The sequence below is a fragment of the Diaporthe citri genome (assembly GCF_014595645.1).
Source record: "Diaporthe citri strain NFHF-8-4 chromosome Unknown scaffold_2, whole genome shotgun sequence".
Taxonomy (NCBI): Eukaryota; Fungi; Ascomycota; class Sordariomycetes; order Diaporthales; family Diaporthaceae; genus Diaporthe; species Diaporthe citri.
Genome location: NW_025064847.1, coordinates 1,153,882 through 1,170,802, shown reverse-complemented (window position 1 = coordinate 1,170,802; position 16,921 = coordinate 1,153,882). Strand labels below are relative to the sequence as shown.

At 56.7% G+C, this 16,921-nt stretch overlaps 6 protein-coding genes across 6 annotated transcripts; 3 read left to right on the top strand and 3 right to left on the bottom strand.

The window, feature by feature from the left end:
• Nucleotides 1–5,587: 5,587 nt before the first annotated feature.
• Nucleotides 5,588–8,101, top strand: INS49_005955 (uncharacterized protein; the record flags this gene model as incomplete). Its single annotated transcript, XM_043166730.1, has 1 exon — nucleotides 5,588–8,101. The coding sequence occupies one exon, from the start codon at nucleotides 5,588–5,590 to the stop codon at nucleotides 8,099–8,101; it is 2,514 nt and encodes an 837-aa protein (XP_043027874.1).
• A 475-nt stretch (nucleotides 8,102–8,576) lies between these two features.
• INS49_005954 (uncharacterized protein) lies at nucleotides 8,577–9,759 on the bottom strand (the record flags this gene model as incomplete). The annotated part of the gene is made up of 4 exons (XM_043166729.1): nucleotides 8,577–8,753; nucleotides 8,831–8,862; nucleotides 8,958–9,622; nucleotides 9,677–9,759. The coding sequence occupies 4 exons, from the start codon at nucleotides 9,757–9,759 to the stop codon at nucleotides 8,577–8,579; spliced, it is 957 nt and encodes a 318-aa protein (XP_043027873.1).
• A 1,020-nt stretch (nucleotides 9,760–10,779) lies between these two features.
• On the top strand, nucleotides 10,780–11,757 carry INS49_005953 (uncharacterized protein; the record flags this gene model as incomplete). The annotated part of the gene is made up of 4 exons (XM_043166728.1): nucleotides 10,780–11,090; nucleotides 11,264–11,381; nucleotides 11,465–11,554; nucleotides 11,629–11,757. The coding sequence occupies 4 exons, from the start codon at nucleotides 10,780–10,782 to the stop codon at nucleotides 11,755–11,757; spliced, it is 648 nt and encodes a 215-aa protein (XP_043027872.1).
• A 506-nt stretch (nucleotides 11,758–12,263) lies between these two features.
• On the bottom strand, nucleotides 12,264–13,654 carry INS49_005952 (uncharacterized protein; the record flags this gene model as incomplete). Its single annotated transcript, XM_043166727.1, has 7 exons — nucleotides 12,264–12,404; nucleotides 12,459–12,603; nucleotides 12,654–13,116; nucleotides 13,180–13,288; nucleotides 13,353–13,463; nucleotides 13,537–13,568; nucleotides 13,642–13,654. The coding sequence occupies 7 exons, from the start codon at nucleotides 13,652–13,654 to the stop codon at nucleotides 12,264–12,266; spliced, it is 1,014 nt and encodes a 337-aa protein (XP_043027871.1).
• Nucleotides 13,655–15,097: 1,443 nt separating this feature from the next.
• INS49_005951 (uncharacterized protein) lies at nucleotides 15,098–15,821 on the bottom strand (the record flags this gene model as incomplete). The annotated part of the gene is made up of 4 exons (XM_043166726.1): nucleotides 15,098–15,266; nucleotides 15,356–15,495; nucleotides 15,594–15,688; nucleotides 15,776–15,821. The coding sequence occupies 4 exons, from the start codon at nucleotides 15,819–15,821 to the stop codon at nucleotides 15,098–15,100; spliced, it is 450 nt and encodes a 149-aa protein (XP_043027870.1).
• A 667-nt stretch (nucleotides 15,822–16,488) lies between these two features.
• On the top strand, nucleotides 16,489–16,875 carry INS49_005950 (uncharacterized protein; the record flags this gene model as incomplete). The annotated part of the gene is made up of 1 exon (XM_043166725.1): nucleotides 16,489–16,875. One exon carries the CDS (start codon nucleotides 16,489–16,491, stop codon nucleotides 16,873–16,875), a length of 387 nt encoding a protein of 128 aa, XP_043027869.1.
• Nucleotides 16,876–16,921: the final 46 nt, after the last annotated feature.

Here is a 16,921-nt window from a genome sequence, read left to right as displayed (position 1 = left end):
ACTGCGGCTCAACCTCGTGGGGCCGGGCACAGGACGTGCTCGACCATTCAGAGTCAGGCCTACTGGGCACCCTGGAAGCCTCTGGATATCGGCACAGCGTCCATGGTCTTCCAGACTGAAGCCACTTTCGTACGTGTACCTTCAGCGCCCAACCGGATCCCCGGCTCCTGTGTCGAGGCCCCCTGGGTCCGTATGTACCGAACCCAGACTGACCGACTGACAAGGGCCCTGGTTCTGCCATCCGAAGGTCCAGAGCTCTGGACTCGGGATGACCAGTTCCACTCCCACGACAAAAATCTGATCGCATTCATGACTGCATGGTGAGATTCGCCCGGTCCGCCAGGCTTTCCCTCGCGCCGTGCACGAGTCGTTACCCTCTGCCTTTTTCCCCGCGGCCCCGCAATGCGGCCAGAGGCGATCGACGGACTGCAAAACGTCACAAACGGGGCCAGGCGACCCACCAGGACACCGCCCCTGCCTCGCTCTCAGGCCGAACGCCCGATTGTCTGATTGTTGCCCTTTCGTCTGGCAGTCTACTTGACAGTTGGGCCCGGTCTAAGCCTCTCGGCGCAGACTTGGCACGCTGGGCAGACGTATCTGATTGATCGAGCGGCGAGCCGAGCCCTTTTGTGTGCTTCTCGCCAAGTGATTATACACAGTACGCAAGCCCGGGAATTGGACTTTGGAATCTTGTGTTGAGATGAGCATGCGCACGCTGCCAGGGCCGCAGGTTCTCGCGAGCGGACTGCCCGAGCGGCCCCACGGGCGGCCCATGATGAGTACCTCTCAACTGCAGCTTTGGTCTCGGAAGAGGTTAAGAGGCGGGCGTGTTCGATGCCAGCGCCTGGTGATTGGACCGGCCGTTGTACCCCGGCAGTCGCACGGGGGAGTGGTGAACCGCGCGTGGGGGTTTCGGCTACAGTTGTCTGCTATATGCGACATGCGACACGGCTCAGAGGAGGCTCGTTGTCGGACTGGCCACCCCCCAGATTGCTGCTGCATTGGGCCGTTTGGATGGCAGGCATAATGATTGGCCAGCACCACTGACAGCAGGGCAGGCCGGCGCATTGGATTGCTGATCTTTTGCTCGGGGATGCTAGGTTTTTGAGTCGTCTATATCGCTTTGCGAAAAGATGCTGTATTCATGTCCCCGCATGCTTCAATTGCGTTTGTGTGGGCACCTAGCCAGGTTGGTCAAGATCAGCATCCAAGAGCATTGTTAGTCTCGTCAGGGAGCGCATGAAATTGTTCCTCAACGTGTTCCTCTCCTGTTGCAAATGCGTACATAGATTGCTCGAGGAGGCTGAGGGGAAGGGATTAGCTCTGGCTGCAACCAAGAATGATGGCTGGATGAGTGTTGCAGCCTCCATTCATGCCCCTTCCTCTCCTGATAGGCTAAGGAATGTTCAAGTTGCGAGGCAAGCTTATTCGCGTAGAGCAGCCCACACTGCAGGGCTTCAGGTTGAGATACTGTCAATTTGTTTGCGCCTTGACCGCGGCGTCGTGAATCCATGAGCGATGGTGTCAGACCCCTGTCCCAACCCGCTTATCTTTGCAGCCCCTCCTTATCTAATCGGCCGTGCAAGTCGCGTCGACGGCAGGGGCGACGCGCTTGTCCCCTCACAGCGTGCTGCGATCCAAACTCTAAAGCGCCTGGAACAGGACCGAGCGACCAACTCCGGAGGCCCAGCAGGAGCAAAGAATGCTGCAACACGACTTCCCCACCTGAGTCACTTCGCCAGTTCATCTGCATCGGCGCTGCATGACTGCAAGCGTATCTGGCCTCTCCCCCCTTGGATCTCTGAGTCGGCTGAGGACAAGGACCTGGGCTGGGACTGCTGCCATCCGCGTCTGCTCACAGGCACATGCCGTTAACCAACGCCATCGACCACCGCCCACCATGAGCATGTTCAAGCGTGCAAATGCTACATACGCGGCCCAGAACAAGGCACCACAGCCTGCGAAGCCTCTGGCCAAGCAGCTCTTCCCTTCGAGCAGCCCAAGCCCCAGACGCGATGCTAGCATCAAAGACCAGTTCCAGAAGAACAACGGCTCTTTCAATGGCTCTTCCAAGTTCAGCCAGTCCTCCAAACCCGCCGGCCCTCTCCAGCCTCGGACGTCCAATTCCTCACAGTCGATGAATCCCCCTCCTCAGATCAACCGTACGGTCAACAGCAAGCCGTTCGCCTCGCTCTACAACAGTCAGAACTCGTTTGAGGACAGCCCTGATGTCGTAGACCTGACCGGAGACAATACCCAAGCTCCGACGCGGGGCAAGCTGGTGGAAGACATCGATTATTTCGACGACGACTTCAGCGATGAGGTGGATCTGGATTACGAATGCCCTTCTGCTCTGCCACCCCTACCCCCCAAGTCTACACCTGCCAAGAAAGCTGTCGATGCGCCTCCCACCGATGATACTAGCGTGCTATCTTGGTCTCAGTCCTCGCCCACTCACTTTCAGCCCGCCCAATCTGTCTCCCAATCGACCGATTCCCAGAGGACTGCCAAACGAGCGTTCACCGAAGACATAGATGCACCGTCCTCCAAGCCAATCCCGAAGAAGCGGTCTCTGCCACCACAGTACCTCCACAAGAAAAACAATGATGTCGAACCATCTTCCACACATGGCACCTCAACCCCAGCTGCGAAACCTCAAGCAAAGCTGAAAGAGTCGCGGACGTGGGATCTCACTCCTGGCGCCATCAAGGAGCAGCAGAGATTATTGAAGAACAAATCCAAGAAGCCCGGTGTGACTGGCGCTGAAGCATCTGCGGAAGAGATGCAGCAAGCTGTCAAATCATACACTGTCAAGCAATCAGCGATTTCACTGAGCAACGAACAGGAGTATGTCAAGAAGCTCGTGTGCGAGAAGGGACAAAGTGTTTTTTTCACCGGTCCTGCAGGAACCGGAAAGTCCGTGTTGATGAGGGCCATAATTCAGGACCTCAAGAAGAAGTACGCAAAGGATCCAGAGCGTCTCGCCGTTACTGCCTCGACGGGCCTGGCGGCGTGCAACATCGGAGGCATGACTCTGCACAGTTTTGCGGGGATTGGCCTAGGCAAGGACGACGCGCAAACGCTCGTCAAGAAGATTCGACGCAACGGCAAAGCCAAGAACCGCTGGATGAGAACCAGGGTCTTGATCGTCGACGAGATCTCAATGGTGGACGGGGACCTTTTTGACAAGCTTTCACAAGTAGGGAGGATCATCCGCAACAATGGCCGGCCTTGGGGCGGTATCCAACTCGTCATCACAGGAGACTTCTTCCAGTTGCCTCCCGTTCCGGACAGTCACAGCAGGGACACCAAATTCGCCTTTGAGGCGGCCACTTGGAACACCTCGATTGACCACACGATTGGACTCACTGAGGTTTTCCGTCAAAAGGATCCAGGTAGGCATCATGCCCCGGTCATACCGGCAAAAGATGTGTTGGTTACTGGTTGATTACTAACACCCAACAGTCTTCGCTCAGATGCTCAATGAGATGCGTCTCGGTCACATTAGTGAACAGACTGTTGAGACCTTCAAAAAGATGTCTAGACCAATCCATTTCAATGACGGTCTGGAGGTCACCGAGCTGTGAGCTGCCCCATCTCCCTCTCCAACTAAGCCCAATGCTGACATGTCCCAGGTTCCCAACGAGGCAAGAAGTTGAGAATTCCAACCAGAGGAGACTGAGAGAGCTTCCTGGTGAGATTCACAGATACGAGGCATTAGACGCCGGAGACCCCAACATTCGCGACAAGTTGTTGGGAAATATGATGGCGCCTAAGGTACTAGAGCTCAAAAAGGGAGCTCAAGTGATGTTGATCAAAAACCTGGATGAAACTCTTGTGAACGGCTCCCTAGGCACCGTCATTGGATTCTCCACGGAAAGCGCGTTCGAGATCTCGGGCGGCATGTTTGATGAGGAGCAGGAGAATGGAGATGACGTGGACCCGAAGGTCAAGAAGAGGCTCGCTGCCTTCAGTCGACAGTTGTCTGATAACGCCGGACCCGACAAGAAGAAGTTCCCTCTGGTACAGTTCCATGCTGTTGATGGAACAGCAAGGATCATGCTTTGCTGCTCGGAGCCCTGGAAGGTGGAGACACCAACTGGCGAGGTGCAAGCGTCGCGGGAGCAGCTGCCCCTTATACTGGCTTGGGCCCTTTCGATTCACAAGGCCCAGGGCCAGACGCTCGCGCGTGTCAAGGTCGACCTAGGCAAGGTCTTTGAGAAGGGCCAAGCGTATGTTGCTCTCAGTCGAGCGGTCACCCAGGACGGACTGCAGGTTCTCCGCTTCGACAGGAGAAAAGTCATGGCACATCCTCGCGTCGTGTCGTTCTACCAAAAGCTGTACAGCGCGGAGTCGGCCCTCAAGAAGAAGACCGGCTCTTCCATTGCGAACTTTGCGTTCAAGACAGCGAAGCCAGCCAAGCTCACGAGCATGGCCGATGAGAATGATGAGGAAGAGGCGATGGCATCGTATGGATTTTAGACTTGAGGGAGATGTATGCATGAGGAACCAGCAGAATAAATACCCTTACGACCGGAGTGTTCAGTGCATGACTTATGAGGACGTCTTTGGGAGGAGTCACTGGAAGCCAAGAGGCACAGGTGTGCACCTAAATATTTATCGGAAGGAACTCAGATGCCACTCTCCGGCCCAATTCATCTTTGGTATCTCATCATCCCACTGCAGGAGTAAGTGTCTAAGGCCAGTGATCCAAAGGCACAGAGTTCTAAAAAGCATGCCACTTAGATGTCTATGCTGGAACAATTATGCAAGCGAAAGTACCTATGTAGCTGTTTGGCCACCTCGGCGCAAGGGCAAAGAAGAAGCCGAGGCCGCGGAGGAGCTCATTTGACTGGGGCACTGCTTGCAGCAGCAATGATCCAATGTACACATCACAACGTTCTAGCCAATGCGGTCGTAATTGACATGCGTATTTGGGGAAACAGTGAGATACATGGCATATAGCAATGTGTGTTTCATGTGAGACAGTTATACCGTCTGCGAACAGCTGAGAGCCAAGAGAGGCTTTCCGTCTTCAGTCTGGCCTGAGAATCGAGGGTAGATGGGCTGCGACATGCGTGCTCTGCTTGCACCTGTCCTGCTATTACTCTCTTCAGATACACGAGCTGTAAGAGCTGGCAGAGCTGTCATCTTGAGACCGGTCGAGAAGTTAGCATTGGGAAGGTCGAGTAGTGACAGAAGTGTTGAGAGCTTGGGAGGTCATCAAGGTCCCTCCACTATTACCGGGTAATGCAGTTATTGGCGGCGGACGCGAGCGTACAGAGGAAGCTCTTGGTGGGTCCCTCTTTTATCGATAACGAAAAGTGTAGAGGGAGGCCCAAGCTCTCAGTCCGTCGCGCGACGTCCTTTGCCGCATCCCACAAACCACTGCAGACGGCAATCATCCCCTTATCCCCGGCAAACTTCCACATCGGCCCTCGAGAACGTTCAGACTGACCCGGCACTTCGACCGCGTCTCTCCTCGCCTCCGAAGGTCCTTGTCATCGTCACCTGTGCAACCCCACGTGCTCCTGAATTACGAAATCCCGGCGCCAGGCAGTCGCATCGACCCGTGGCATCGAACAACATGGAGAACCCTCAGGCGTGGGCGGGCTGGTCAGTCCTTGTGAGGCTCAAGAACCCGCCTATCAGCCTGACTGGAAAGATCGAACGGCTCGTCCCCGGCGAAAATGTCACCTTGGTCAATGTGTGGATCGAGAATAAGGACTGGCGCGGGCGGATCGTGATCGCTTCTGGTGATATCGCAGACCTCCAAATACAGGAAGAATCCGGCCCTCAGCAGCCCTACCAGCAGCCGACCCCGCCGGCCGCGCCTCTTGCGCAGGTGCAGCAGCATCCGGCGCCATCTGGATGCCAGAGCATGGCTTCGCCTACCACGCCCACTGCGCCAGCCCACCACGCTTCCGTGTACCAGGGACATAATCAGCCTCGTCATCAGCAGCAGCCACAGCCGCAGCAACAGCCGAATCAACAGGGCGCACCCTTTGCGCCAGCATTGCAAGGACTGTTCCAAGCAGCTGCTCAAGAGCAAGCCCCTGCGGCGCCCCAGCCGGCCAAGCCCGCTTTTGTCGACCCTGCGATCCTCTCGATGGGAAAGCCGCCCGTAAGAGCATCGCCAGGGGCTGTGAGCCAGGCGCCTCTGGTCCGCGCCTCTCCACAAACAACGCAACCTTTATCGGCTTTTTCCAACCGCCCAATCTCGAACAACAAGGTGCAGCGTTCGCCAATCCCGAAAGTCACATTTGGAGAGACATCCAGGGAGCAGACCCCTAAAGGAAGCCTCGTTGAATCTATGGAGGGTCTGAACGTACGGGCTGAACTGGCTGATACTGATGCCGCCGTGGCTGAGGAAGAAGCTGCAGCCGAACTGCAGGAAAACCAGGCCGGCGCGTCCAAGAAAAACCGGAAGCGAAACCGAAAGAAGAACGCGCAAGATGTCCCTGTGGAAGAGGCAACCCCATCAAAAGGAGCGCGTCAAGGGAAGAAGGGCAAGGGCTGGCGAGAGACCCCAATGCTGGAAGACACAGCCTCCTTCCAACCATACAAAGCACTGCGACGGACCAAGGGAAACGCCAACGACAATGGCTGGGCCTCTGAGGACGTTACGGACGTGCAAGAGATGCCCGAGTTCGATTTTGAAGGAAGCTTGAAAAAGTTCGACAAGCGTACATTATTCTCTGAAATGCGAGAGAAGGACCAGATTGAGGATGCCGCACGCCTGGTCTCCCACAACCGTCGGCCAAAGCCAGGCACGGCTGGAGGCAAGAACTTGCATCCTACTGAGAACGTGCTGGATATGTCTTCTCCGTCATCGAAGCCAGATAAAGCCCCTCCAGATGATTTCTGGAAGAGCGAGGCCGATGACGGCATGCGCAATGGCAGCGAACGGTTGAGCGGAAGAGAACTTGGAAGTAGGCAGGGTTCTCGCAAAGGCGAGGGCAAAAGCTCTGGCCGGAGGTCGCAATCTAGAAAGGCCAGTGCTACCACAGTCGGTCAGGTACCAAGCCGGGTAAACTCTGGCGTAAGTGTCCGCGATGCTGCCAAAGGCCGGCGCAAGGCCAAAAATGCTGATCCGCAACAGCTGCCGACAGCTGCCTCTTCCGCCGGCTTCTACGCCGCTCAGAGCGACCGCCGCGTCGAGGTCTTGTCTCCGCTGCAGATGCTCAATCTTGAGAACATAGCACAGAATGACTTGGGCCTCACGGAGGATATGATGACAGAGAATGCTGGTCGTGGAATTGCAGAAGTCGGCCTCCACACATTAACAGACCCGGCACTCAAGGTACGGCTCGCAGCTGCGGAAGGCGACCCGTCCTCGATTTCGCCGACCGTCGTCATTCTGGCAGGCAATAACAAATCTGGCTACCGCTCGATTGCTGCAGGCCGTCATCTACGGTGCAAGGGAGTTAATGTTATCTTGTGCGTGGTCGGCATTGAAAGAGGAGAGCGGGACCTGTCGGTGGATATGACCAGACAACTACGACTCTTCAAAAGCTTCGGCGGCAAGGTGTGCAGCAAGAGCGAACTCTTCGAGCACGTGAGGCAAGCGTCGATACCCGTCATCTCGATGGATGCACCGAGGAGCGTGCGCCCCCAAGCACCGCCCATGGCTGTGACCCTGATCATCGACGCACTGCTTGGCCACGTGACGCCGTTCGAAGACCTACGCGCATCTGAGCAAGCCACAGTCTACGAGCTCATCGAGTGGACGAACCGGAACGAGGCGTTCGTGCTCGCCGTCGACGTGCCGACCGGGATCGACCACACAACCGGCGAGCCCACGGTACAGGACGGCCACAGCCTGTACATCCGGCCGCGGTACGTCGTCTCAGTCGGCGCGCCCAAGAAGGGCCTGTTGGAGGCGATCTCGTACGGGGACGCTGACGACAGCGAGACCGTCACGGGCCACGTGACGGACGACTCTGTCCTCGACTGGAGCCTATTCCTGGTCGACATTGGCCTCGGTGCCGCCGTGTGGAAGAGGGCGGGGACCAAGATCCGACGGGGCATCGACTTTGGCAACAAGTGGGCGCTGCAGATCAAGTACCGATCGACGGAGCTGGACCAGGGTGAAGAGTAACGGCGGCTCGAGGTCGCGGAGTGGGTTACAATCGTCGCATACCGCTTTTACCTGCATACGGACGGAGTACGGGGGGCTTGAACCGGGAGTATCTTTTGGTATTCAGCGTGTGCATATAGCGTCTTCAAATTTTAGAGCAATGAGAGAACCCGAGAACTGATTTGTCTCGCGTTTTGCCATTATGACATTGTGACTGGAAATGCGGAAAGGGATTTCGCAGGTCAGCCCGCGGGACGAAGTCTGGACTGCTACAAAACGGATCTGTGTCAAGTAATGCCCAAGACTCTTCTACGGGCGGCCAGTCTAGTGAGTTTATAGTTTGAAGGTCTTTTCGTCACAGGCTTCGAAGCTGAAAGATTTCGGATCGCTTAGATCCTGCGAGGAGTGTCCTGATCGCTTGTCCCACATAACGCCACGGAGTGAGCCAACGGGACAGAGAGCACCGACTCTCGAATGGTGGTGGATCAGCTGGACCTCATGATGCCGAGTCCATAATATCCCTCAGCCTCTGCTTCTCCTCGGGCCCTCCGAAGATGACCTCGATGCCCTTCCTCGCCAGAGTGCGTATCTGGGGCTCTGACAGGCCAAAGTGCTCGGCGACCAGCCTGTACTCGTTTGACAGCGGGCTGCCAAAGACTCCCACGTCGTCGGTCTATACCTTCCTCGTCAGTTTGCCATCAACCTTTGCGAAATGAACGGCAAAGAGAGGAAAAGAGCCGGCCAACTCACACATAGCACCACCGTGCACTCGTCGACCTTCCCTGTTAACAGCTCCTCGTCAGCCTCGCGAACACGAACGAACATCCGGGCCCTGGGTGGTCCCGTATACATATACATTAAAACACAGGCAACTCACACCACTCCCCAAAATGGTGGCCCTCAAATCCCCCACTGACCATGCCGGCGCGGACATTACAGCTCAAGCACAGCTCCAGCCCCAGGCCGCCGGGGTACGCCGCGACCTCCCTCTTGACGGCGTCGCTGAGGTGGATGACGTGCCCGATCCGGTGCGGCCGCCACTCCCGCAGCATCATCAGAAGCTCCGCGTCGGACCCGCTCGCCTCGGCCTCGGCGAAGTGCAGCGTCACGCCCAGCCCCGGGATGCCGCGGGCAGCCTCGAACGCCGGCTGCAGGGCCTCGACGCCGCCCCGGAGCGGGTCCCCGCACAGGTCCACGCCCACGACGCCGAGGGGCTGGAGGCGGCGGGCTAGGGAGACCACCTCTGCTGCCTCGGAGGGGGTGTTGCGCCGGTCCACGGAGAGGATGAGGCGGGTGTGCAGCTGCGTGGCTTTGCCGTTGCCGGATGATGATGCCTCGTACTCGCGGATGACGGCGAGGATGGCCTCGACGTAGCCCTCCTTATCGAGGCCGGACCTCGGAAGGGCACGGGGCGTGGTCCGCAGCTCGAGGTAGACGACGCCGTCCGCGGCGAAGTCGCGGAGCACGGAGAAGGTTGTGTGCCTCAGCGCGGCGAGGTCGTTGACGAGGTGGTAGATGTATGAGGAGAACAGGGGGAAGAACCTTTTTTATGTACATGTGAGTGAGAGTAAGGGTGTGGATTACGTTTCAACGTACGTCTTGAGGTTGTAGTCGTGCTTGCCGTCGGGCATCTCGACGAGAGGGTCCGCGAGGTCAGTCTCGCCGGCCTCCTTTTTCATGAGCCACACTTCATGCAGGCATTGCCTGCTGATGCTCCCGCTCAAGTGAGCGTGCAGCTGCGAGCAAGGGAACCTCGGTTGTCAGTCAGCAATCTACGGGAAGAAGTGAGAGAAGTGGATGCCGAGATTCCTGGACTCCCAGAGATGCTTGTATAAATGAAAGTACTCTCTGTCCCTTGTAAGAGTGTAGGCCTCACCTCGATTTTGGGTAGGGCTATGTAGTCCACCATGACTTATTGTGACGCTGCTGATAATCATATGTCAGGTATTTCAGCAGCATGAGAGCGTATAGTCTATACTGTATAATATATCTCACATACACACGCACACAGAAACTGCAAGGTAGACTGGAGAATACGTATAGGTGAGAATTGTCCGTAGCTGGCAGAGGAACCTGGTCCGGGAAAATAAGAATGTGAAAGTGAATTTCTTCGAGCCACCTGAGAACTGCTCAGGGACGCTCTACTATGAGCAAGATCCCAAGCCAGCACCAAAATGACCATTTGTTGCCGGCCAACTCCCTCCTTCCGTGATAGTGTCGGACAGAGTTGACGTTGTGGAGACCCCCGGACCTCAGGGATCACCTACCTAGCACAGGAAGCCCATAAGCCCCGGCGGCCGATAAGATAAGCACAGCTCCGAGGAGCAGGGGGTCTGGTCGCAGCGGGCTGCTCGCCCAGGGCAGAAGTGTGCATGTATCTGCGTACCGGAGGCATACGACGTAGCTTCTTCAGAGGTAATCAGTCAACTTCGCCTGCCCGAATTCAGGAACACCTTTCCGCCGGTGAACACGCCGATCACGATACGCCTCGCTCAATTGCACTCGCTAGAGTTTAAAAACCAGCCGATTCCCCATCCACACCGACAGGAGCCAGAAACCCCCTACCGAACAGGACGAGGGCGCGCCTCTCCTACCCAATAATCTTGACCACCGGGGAATCTGATCCAATAACAACGCAAGAGTAGTCCGTCCCAACGACAGCGAGCCCCCATATCAAACAAAGACAAAGCAAGCCCAAGATGTCCTTCGAAGCCGTGATGCCCCCCTACAACGCGGGCGACCCGACCGCCACCTTCCTCAGCGCCTCGTGCCTGGACTTCCTCCTGATCGAGCTGGTCCCCATGGCCTACAGGGTGACCAACGAGCTGGAGGCGTCGGCGTCAGCACAGGGCACATCATCATCAGCAGCAGCAGCAGAAAAGGACGTGTCTTCCCCGGCGGCGGCGGCGGCTGCCCCGCGCGCCACCATGGACGAGGAGGAGGAGAGGGACGCCGTCTTCTACCGGCTCGAGACCCTGGGCTACCGGGTGGGACAGGGGCTCGTCGAGCGGTACGTTCTTATGTGATGCGATGTGATATGCGTGGTGTCGGTGGTAGTAGCAGCAGCTCACATTATCGTCCACCCCCCTTACCTTCCCTTAACAGCAACACGCGTCCCGATATCATCCGCGGGAAAAGTGGGAACATGAGCTGACATCCCACCTATTTCCCCCCGGGTTGCAGCTTCTCGAGGGACCGCCCGCGCTTCAACGACACCCTCGACGTGATCAAGTTCCTCTGCAAGGACCTCTGGATGCTCGTCTTCCGCAAGCAGATCGACAACCTGAAGACGAACCATCGGGTACGTTGGGTGGCTTCCCTTTAGCACATCACACGGTGCTCTATTGCTCTCGACCCAGGGCTGTTGCTGATTCAATTATTCAGGGAGTCTACGTTTTGACAGACAATGCGTTCCGGCCGTTCTCGAGGATGAGCACGGAGGCTGGAGGAGGGGCGGTTCAGAGAGCCGAGCCGGTATGATGCCAAATCCCTACCACCCGTACGCCTTCCCTTTCCTCGAGAATAAGCTACTAATACCAAAGCAATAGTTTCTATGGTTTCCTTGTGGCGTCGTGAGAGGCGCGTTGGCGGCAATGGGCGTCAACGCGACAGTACAGGCCGAGACGAGCGAATTACCTGGTGCAGTGTTTCAGATCAAGACTGTTCCAACGAAATGAACAGTCTCCCTGGATCGCTTCGTGTGCTTTGCACCAGCCCTCATTCTGCTACCATCATATGCAAAAGCGGCACAGATTTACAGCGGTCATGCATCTACACTGCGTGAAACGGAAAATGTGGTGTGTTTGACGGCATTTATTATGATCGGGCCCGTCTATACCCTTTTCCTCATTCACATGGAGAAGATTCGAAGAAATTGGCTCCAATGTCCACGTCAGCGCGAAGGCCGCTGAGCTCGTTTATCCGATCCACACATGTCAAGCCGTACCGGCCTGACTACCCAGAAGCATTTTTTTCGACCTCTTTGCCAACACACTCACAACCTAAGAGAAGGGACAACAGATCAGCAACTAACTCTTGACTGATTTCATTCGCCAAATCTCGCAAGATTCACTCTGCCTAGTCGCATGGGCTGGCCGCGGTGGTTTGATTGCGTTGTCAAAAGATGGAAGAAAATGAAGAAGGTCCAAAAAAGACGGCGGAGAATCAGAGGTGAAAGGGGAAATCACTTTTGAGGCGAAGCGTTGGCGAAGGCGACGCCCTTGTCGATGTTGCCCTTCAGGCCCTCGATGGCCTTGGCCAGGAGTTGCTTCTCCTTCTCGGTGATGTTACCCAAGGGGTTGATGGCCTTCTCGGCTCCGTTGGGCTAGGATGGGGTCAGCCAGCGTGTCATTATTCCACGGGGTTCGCAAGTACTCACGCCAAGCTCGATGGGCACGGAGAAGAAGTCGGTGCCAGTCTGCTGAGCGATCTCCTTACCACCAGGGACGCCTGGGAGGTAGACGTAGGATGGCTCAATGAGACCCTTGGCACCCTTCACGGCCTTGAGCAGCTTCTCGGCGAATCTTACTGGTTGTCAGAACAATTCCCTCCGTTACGCGATATTTCAACCTACCGATAGCCAGCATAGGCCATGGAGAGAGTGGCCGAACCAGCACCATCCTTGGCCTTGACGACCTCATCACCACCGAATTGGACCCGGTTGACGAGGGCGTCGTACTTGTCGTCGGGAATAGTGACGCTGGGAGTGACCTGGCTGAAAAGGGGCAGAATGGTCTCTCCCGAGTGACCGCCAACGACAGGAACAGTGAGCTCCTGCGGGTTGGACTTGCCGGCGATCTCGGCGACAAATGTCTCGGCACGCACAATGTCAAGGGTGGTAACACCAAACAGGCGCTGAGGGTTGAAGACACCCTTGGCCTTCAGCACCTCAGCGGAGATGGGCACGGTGGAGTTGACTGGGTTAGAAATGACGAGGATGAACGCCTTGGGGGCGACCTCAGCGGCGATCTCGATGAGGCCCTTGACGATGCCAGCGTTGATGTTGAAGAGATCGTCACGGCTCATGCCAGGCTTGCCTGTTGCCAGCTGTAAGCTTCTCGGGCCTCGAAATCACAAGGACTGGTGTTTGCAGCACGTACGAGGAATGCCAGCAGGGATGACAATGATGTCGGCATCCTTCAGGGCCGCCTTTGCCTGGCTGGTATCGGGGTCCCGAGGGCCACCAGCGGGCACGAAGCCACCAACTTTCTGTTATGTGACAGCTCAGTAAAGATGCCTTGTGATATGAGGGGTTTGTTGGAGGAGAACGTACAGCGTTGGAGGAGATGTGGGAGAGGTCAGCGGCAACGCCGGGTGTGTTGACGACATCGTAGAGGGCGAGCTCGTCCACGAGGGGGGAGAGCTTCAGGAGCAGGGACAGAGGCTAGCGGAAGAGGTGGCGGTCAGCGGAAGCTCCTGTCAAAGAGATCAGATTCTTCTCTCGGCCGCCTACGAACCTGTCCAATACCGCCAGAGGCACCAGCGACAACTATTTCCGATGATACATGTCAGCCCAAACAGACTCGAGTCCCGCGTTGTTTGTGATTTGTGTGGTGGCGTACCGGCCTTGACCATCTTGACCTAGTTGAGCTTGTGAGGGTGGTAGGTTGGAGTGAGGGGTCCGATTTCACGGCGAAAAGAGCTCTGGTGGGGTATCGCTGATTAGAGGCGTTGACCAGTGACAAGGCTTGTGGCTGTTGATGTTGGCTTGCAACAAAAGTTCTTGGTGGGTGTCTGTCGGATGTGGGAGTGAAAAGTATTCAAGGTATCACGAGAGAGGAGCGAGAGAGAGGATTGTTGAGGGGGGATGAACAGAGAGGGGTCGCTGAGGTTATGATGGCAGCTCCCGCGCCTGTTGCACCTTGGCTCTGTTTCCCGGTGCAGGCAGTGCTCGGCGAAGGAGGTCGTGTCAGGGGGGAGAGCTCCAGATTCGGGGTGGGCTTTGGGGTAAGATGGCGGGGTACGCAAGGGCTGCAGGTGCTAAGAATGGAAAGAAAAGCAGTCCCCGTCTCGCTGACACGGTCGAGTCTCAACCTGCGGAAACGGGACATGGTGCACAGGACCAGCTGGGCAGAGTTTCAACAGAGCTCCCACTCCATAATTCAAGTCTATCCGGACACCGAAAGAAAGCCCGCAGAGTACGTTATTGGCAGCCCTTGTCTGGTAGCTATCTTCACGATGTTTCTGGGCTCAGGCGGGTTGGGTCCCAGCTTCGGAATGGGGCTTTGCATGACTCTCCGACCCCTCCGTCCATGCCATGTGAAGGTGTACGTACATACACATGTGCTGAATGAAGTCACATTTCAATACCAAGCTCAGAATGTGGTAATTTGTCTAGTGTTCCAAGGTACGGTTACCTAATGGGAGCCGTCCCGAGGCTCAGGCTCGGCTACCGTGTTGAACTTCGGGCATATTCGGTATCTCTTGCACTTCTGACAATTGCCATTTATTATGTCTATGTTGCGCAATTTGATTGCAACGGCGCCAACCGCGAGGCATTTCATAACATGAGGCATGTCAGTGGTCAAACCATGTGCGGCATTTCCCTGCGGGTCAGCTGGCTCATGCTGGGGGCTGGAACATGCAGGCCTGTGAAGCACATGAGAGTCTCGGGCGCTCTTCGGGACGATAAGCACATCACAGCCGGCAGCGTGCTGTGTACCGCGCACAGTCAGGCCTTTGTCTTGTCACTTTATTTCAATACGGAGCACGGAGCCCTTTTCCGAGGAGCAGTGCTCCAGCCATACCAGCTTCGCAGCCTGCCAGACCGCATCGGTCCAGGAGACCAGACCGTGTGGATTCCACATTCATTCGCATTGACCATTCAACCATTGACTCCTTGTAATGATATCATTCAATATGCCGCATATCCCGCCGGACCATACCACCTGGGCTCTTTCGAGATCCCCCAAGTAGTCCCCATTTCAGATGCGATGCCATGGTCCCGTCAAAACGTTGTTCGGGCTCGTTGACAATCAACAGTCCAGTATGTCTTTCCCAGTACTACTCGAAAGGAATTTACTCCTGAGCAGCCTTCTTGGCGGCGTTGCCACGCAGCTTCCTCTCGGGCTCGGGCTTCACGGGACGCTGGGATCGGCGGATGGCGGAGGCACGGGCAATGGCAGCCTCACGGAGGTCGGGGCGGTATCCGGACTTGGCGGTGGAAGAGGCAATGTTCTTGAAGGTCCTGTGTAGGGGGGGATTGTGTTAGCTTGGTGGTTTCCGGTGCTAAGTCTGGGGAGAAAGCCCTTTGGGCCTCCAGGTTCGTAGACGTACTTGCGGTTGTGGGAGCCGAAGGTCCGCTTGTGGGCGTTCTTTGCGGGCTGGCTGGAGGCCTTGGTCTTGGAGACGACGTGGACGCCCTTGTCACCCTGGGCAGAGATACCGACGGCCTTCTCGTTGACGTATCCGGCGTGCTGTGGACCAATTGATCAGCCTCCATCGACAGGTGAGTTTTGCCCAGTACCCCCCGGGGCACCGTTGGGATCACCAATTCCCATCAGGCGGTTCGTACCTTGCGGGAGTTCTTGTTGGCCAGGTTGAGAGGGTCGCGGGAGAACTGGACACCACCTCCTGTGTTGCGCTTGACCAGGTAGGAGTTGTTGTTGCCTATTATGACACAATGTTAGGCGCCGCGCTCGAATGGTGCTCCTGCCTGGGTATTTCTCTCTGCAAGACTGGCTCGGTGACACGTACGGGTGATCTCCCAGACGAGATCGGCGGAGACGTTAGGAAGAGACATGTTGACGGTGATGTGTTGAGAAAATCGATGAGGTCGTAAGGGGAATGGGCGTCAAAGGGCGGGTGGCTGATCTCGTTGTCGTCGACACTGCGTTGGCCGTGCTGGTGATATTTTGCTAGGGGGAGATTCTTTCTGTGGGAGCCGCTTACGTAAGTTTCCCCAGGGTTACCACTTGGGACAGACCACTTTTGACAACCACCCTCCCTCCCCCCTTTGGGTGCCAACCCGGCCTCCCCCCCCCTGCCAGGTTGCTTGGCGCCGAGGGGATTGCCAAAAGTCCAATTTAGCGGCCGCGCCTGATACGCGACAGGTTGGTGGGTTGCGTCAGCCTCGGGCCGCTGGAACTTTGCGACTGAGACTTTGTAACCAACCATCTCGTCCTTCGTTCCTGCGCCTTCGCGTCCTCATCATGCGCATTTGGAGACCTCGCTCTCCCGACATGGAAATGAAACCCGTGGCACAGCGTCTCTAGCTTACAGCAATTCTAATCACCTCTCTTTTGTTCTCATTTCAATCAACCAACTCGTAACATCGACCGGTCGCCCCCATCACCCGATCGATCCGATCTTCACCCGGGAAGCCGACCGAGCCCAACTTCCCGCATATTCTGAACGCAACCAAGCGATTCCGTATACCCGAAGGGCATCGCAGAACCATCTCCGCAACCATGGCCTACATCCTCTACTCCACTGTGTTCCTCTTCCTCGTCTCCATAACCGTCCTGTACCTCACGCGGGACCGGTGGTCGCACCTCGTCTCCGAGATCCGCCTCCCTGGCGGCGGGTACCTCTACGATCGGCTGCCGGGCTCTTTCACCGGCGACATCGAGGCCGGCCTGTCTTCAACTACATTCGACCTCACCGGAAACGTGGCGGATGGCGACGGCAGGGCGGGACTGGATGATGCGGCGAAGCAGGAGATCCTCAAGATCATGAAGAAGCGGAGGATGAAGTTCGACCAGGCCAGGAAGGTCTATATGGAGAACCGGTTCAAGGACAACGGTATCGGACCGGACGGACGGCCGAGGGACCCGAAATTTGTCAGCTTCTCTTGAGGAAATAGTGGTGGGGGGCGATGGATGGGTTGGGCCGGGATTAGGG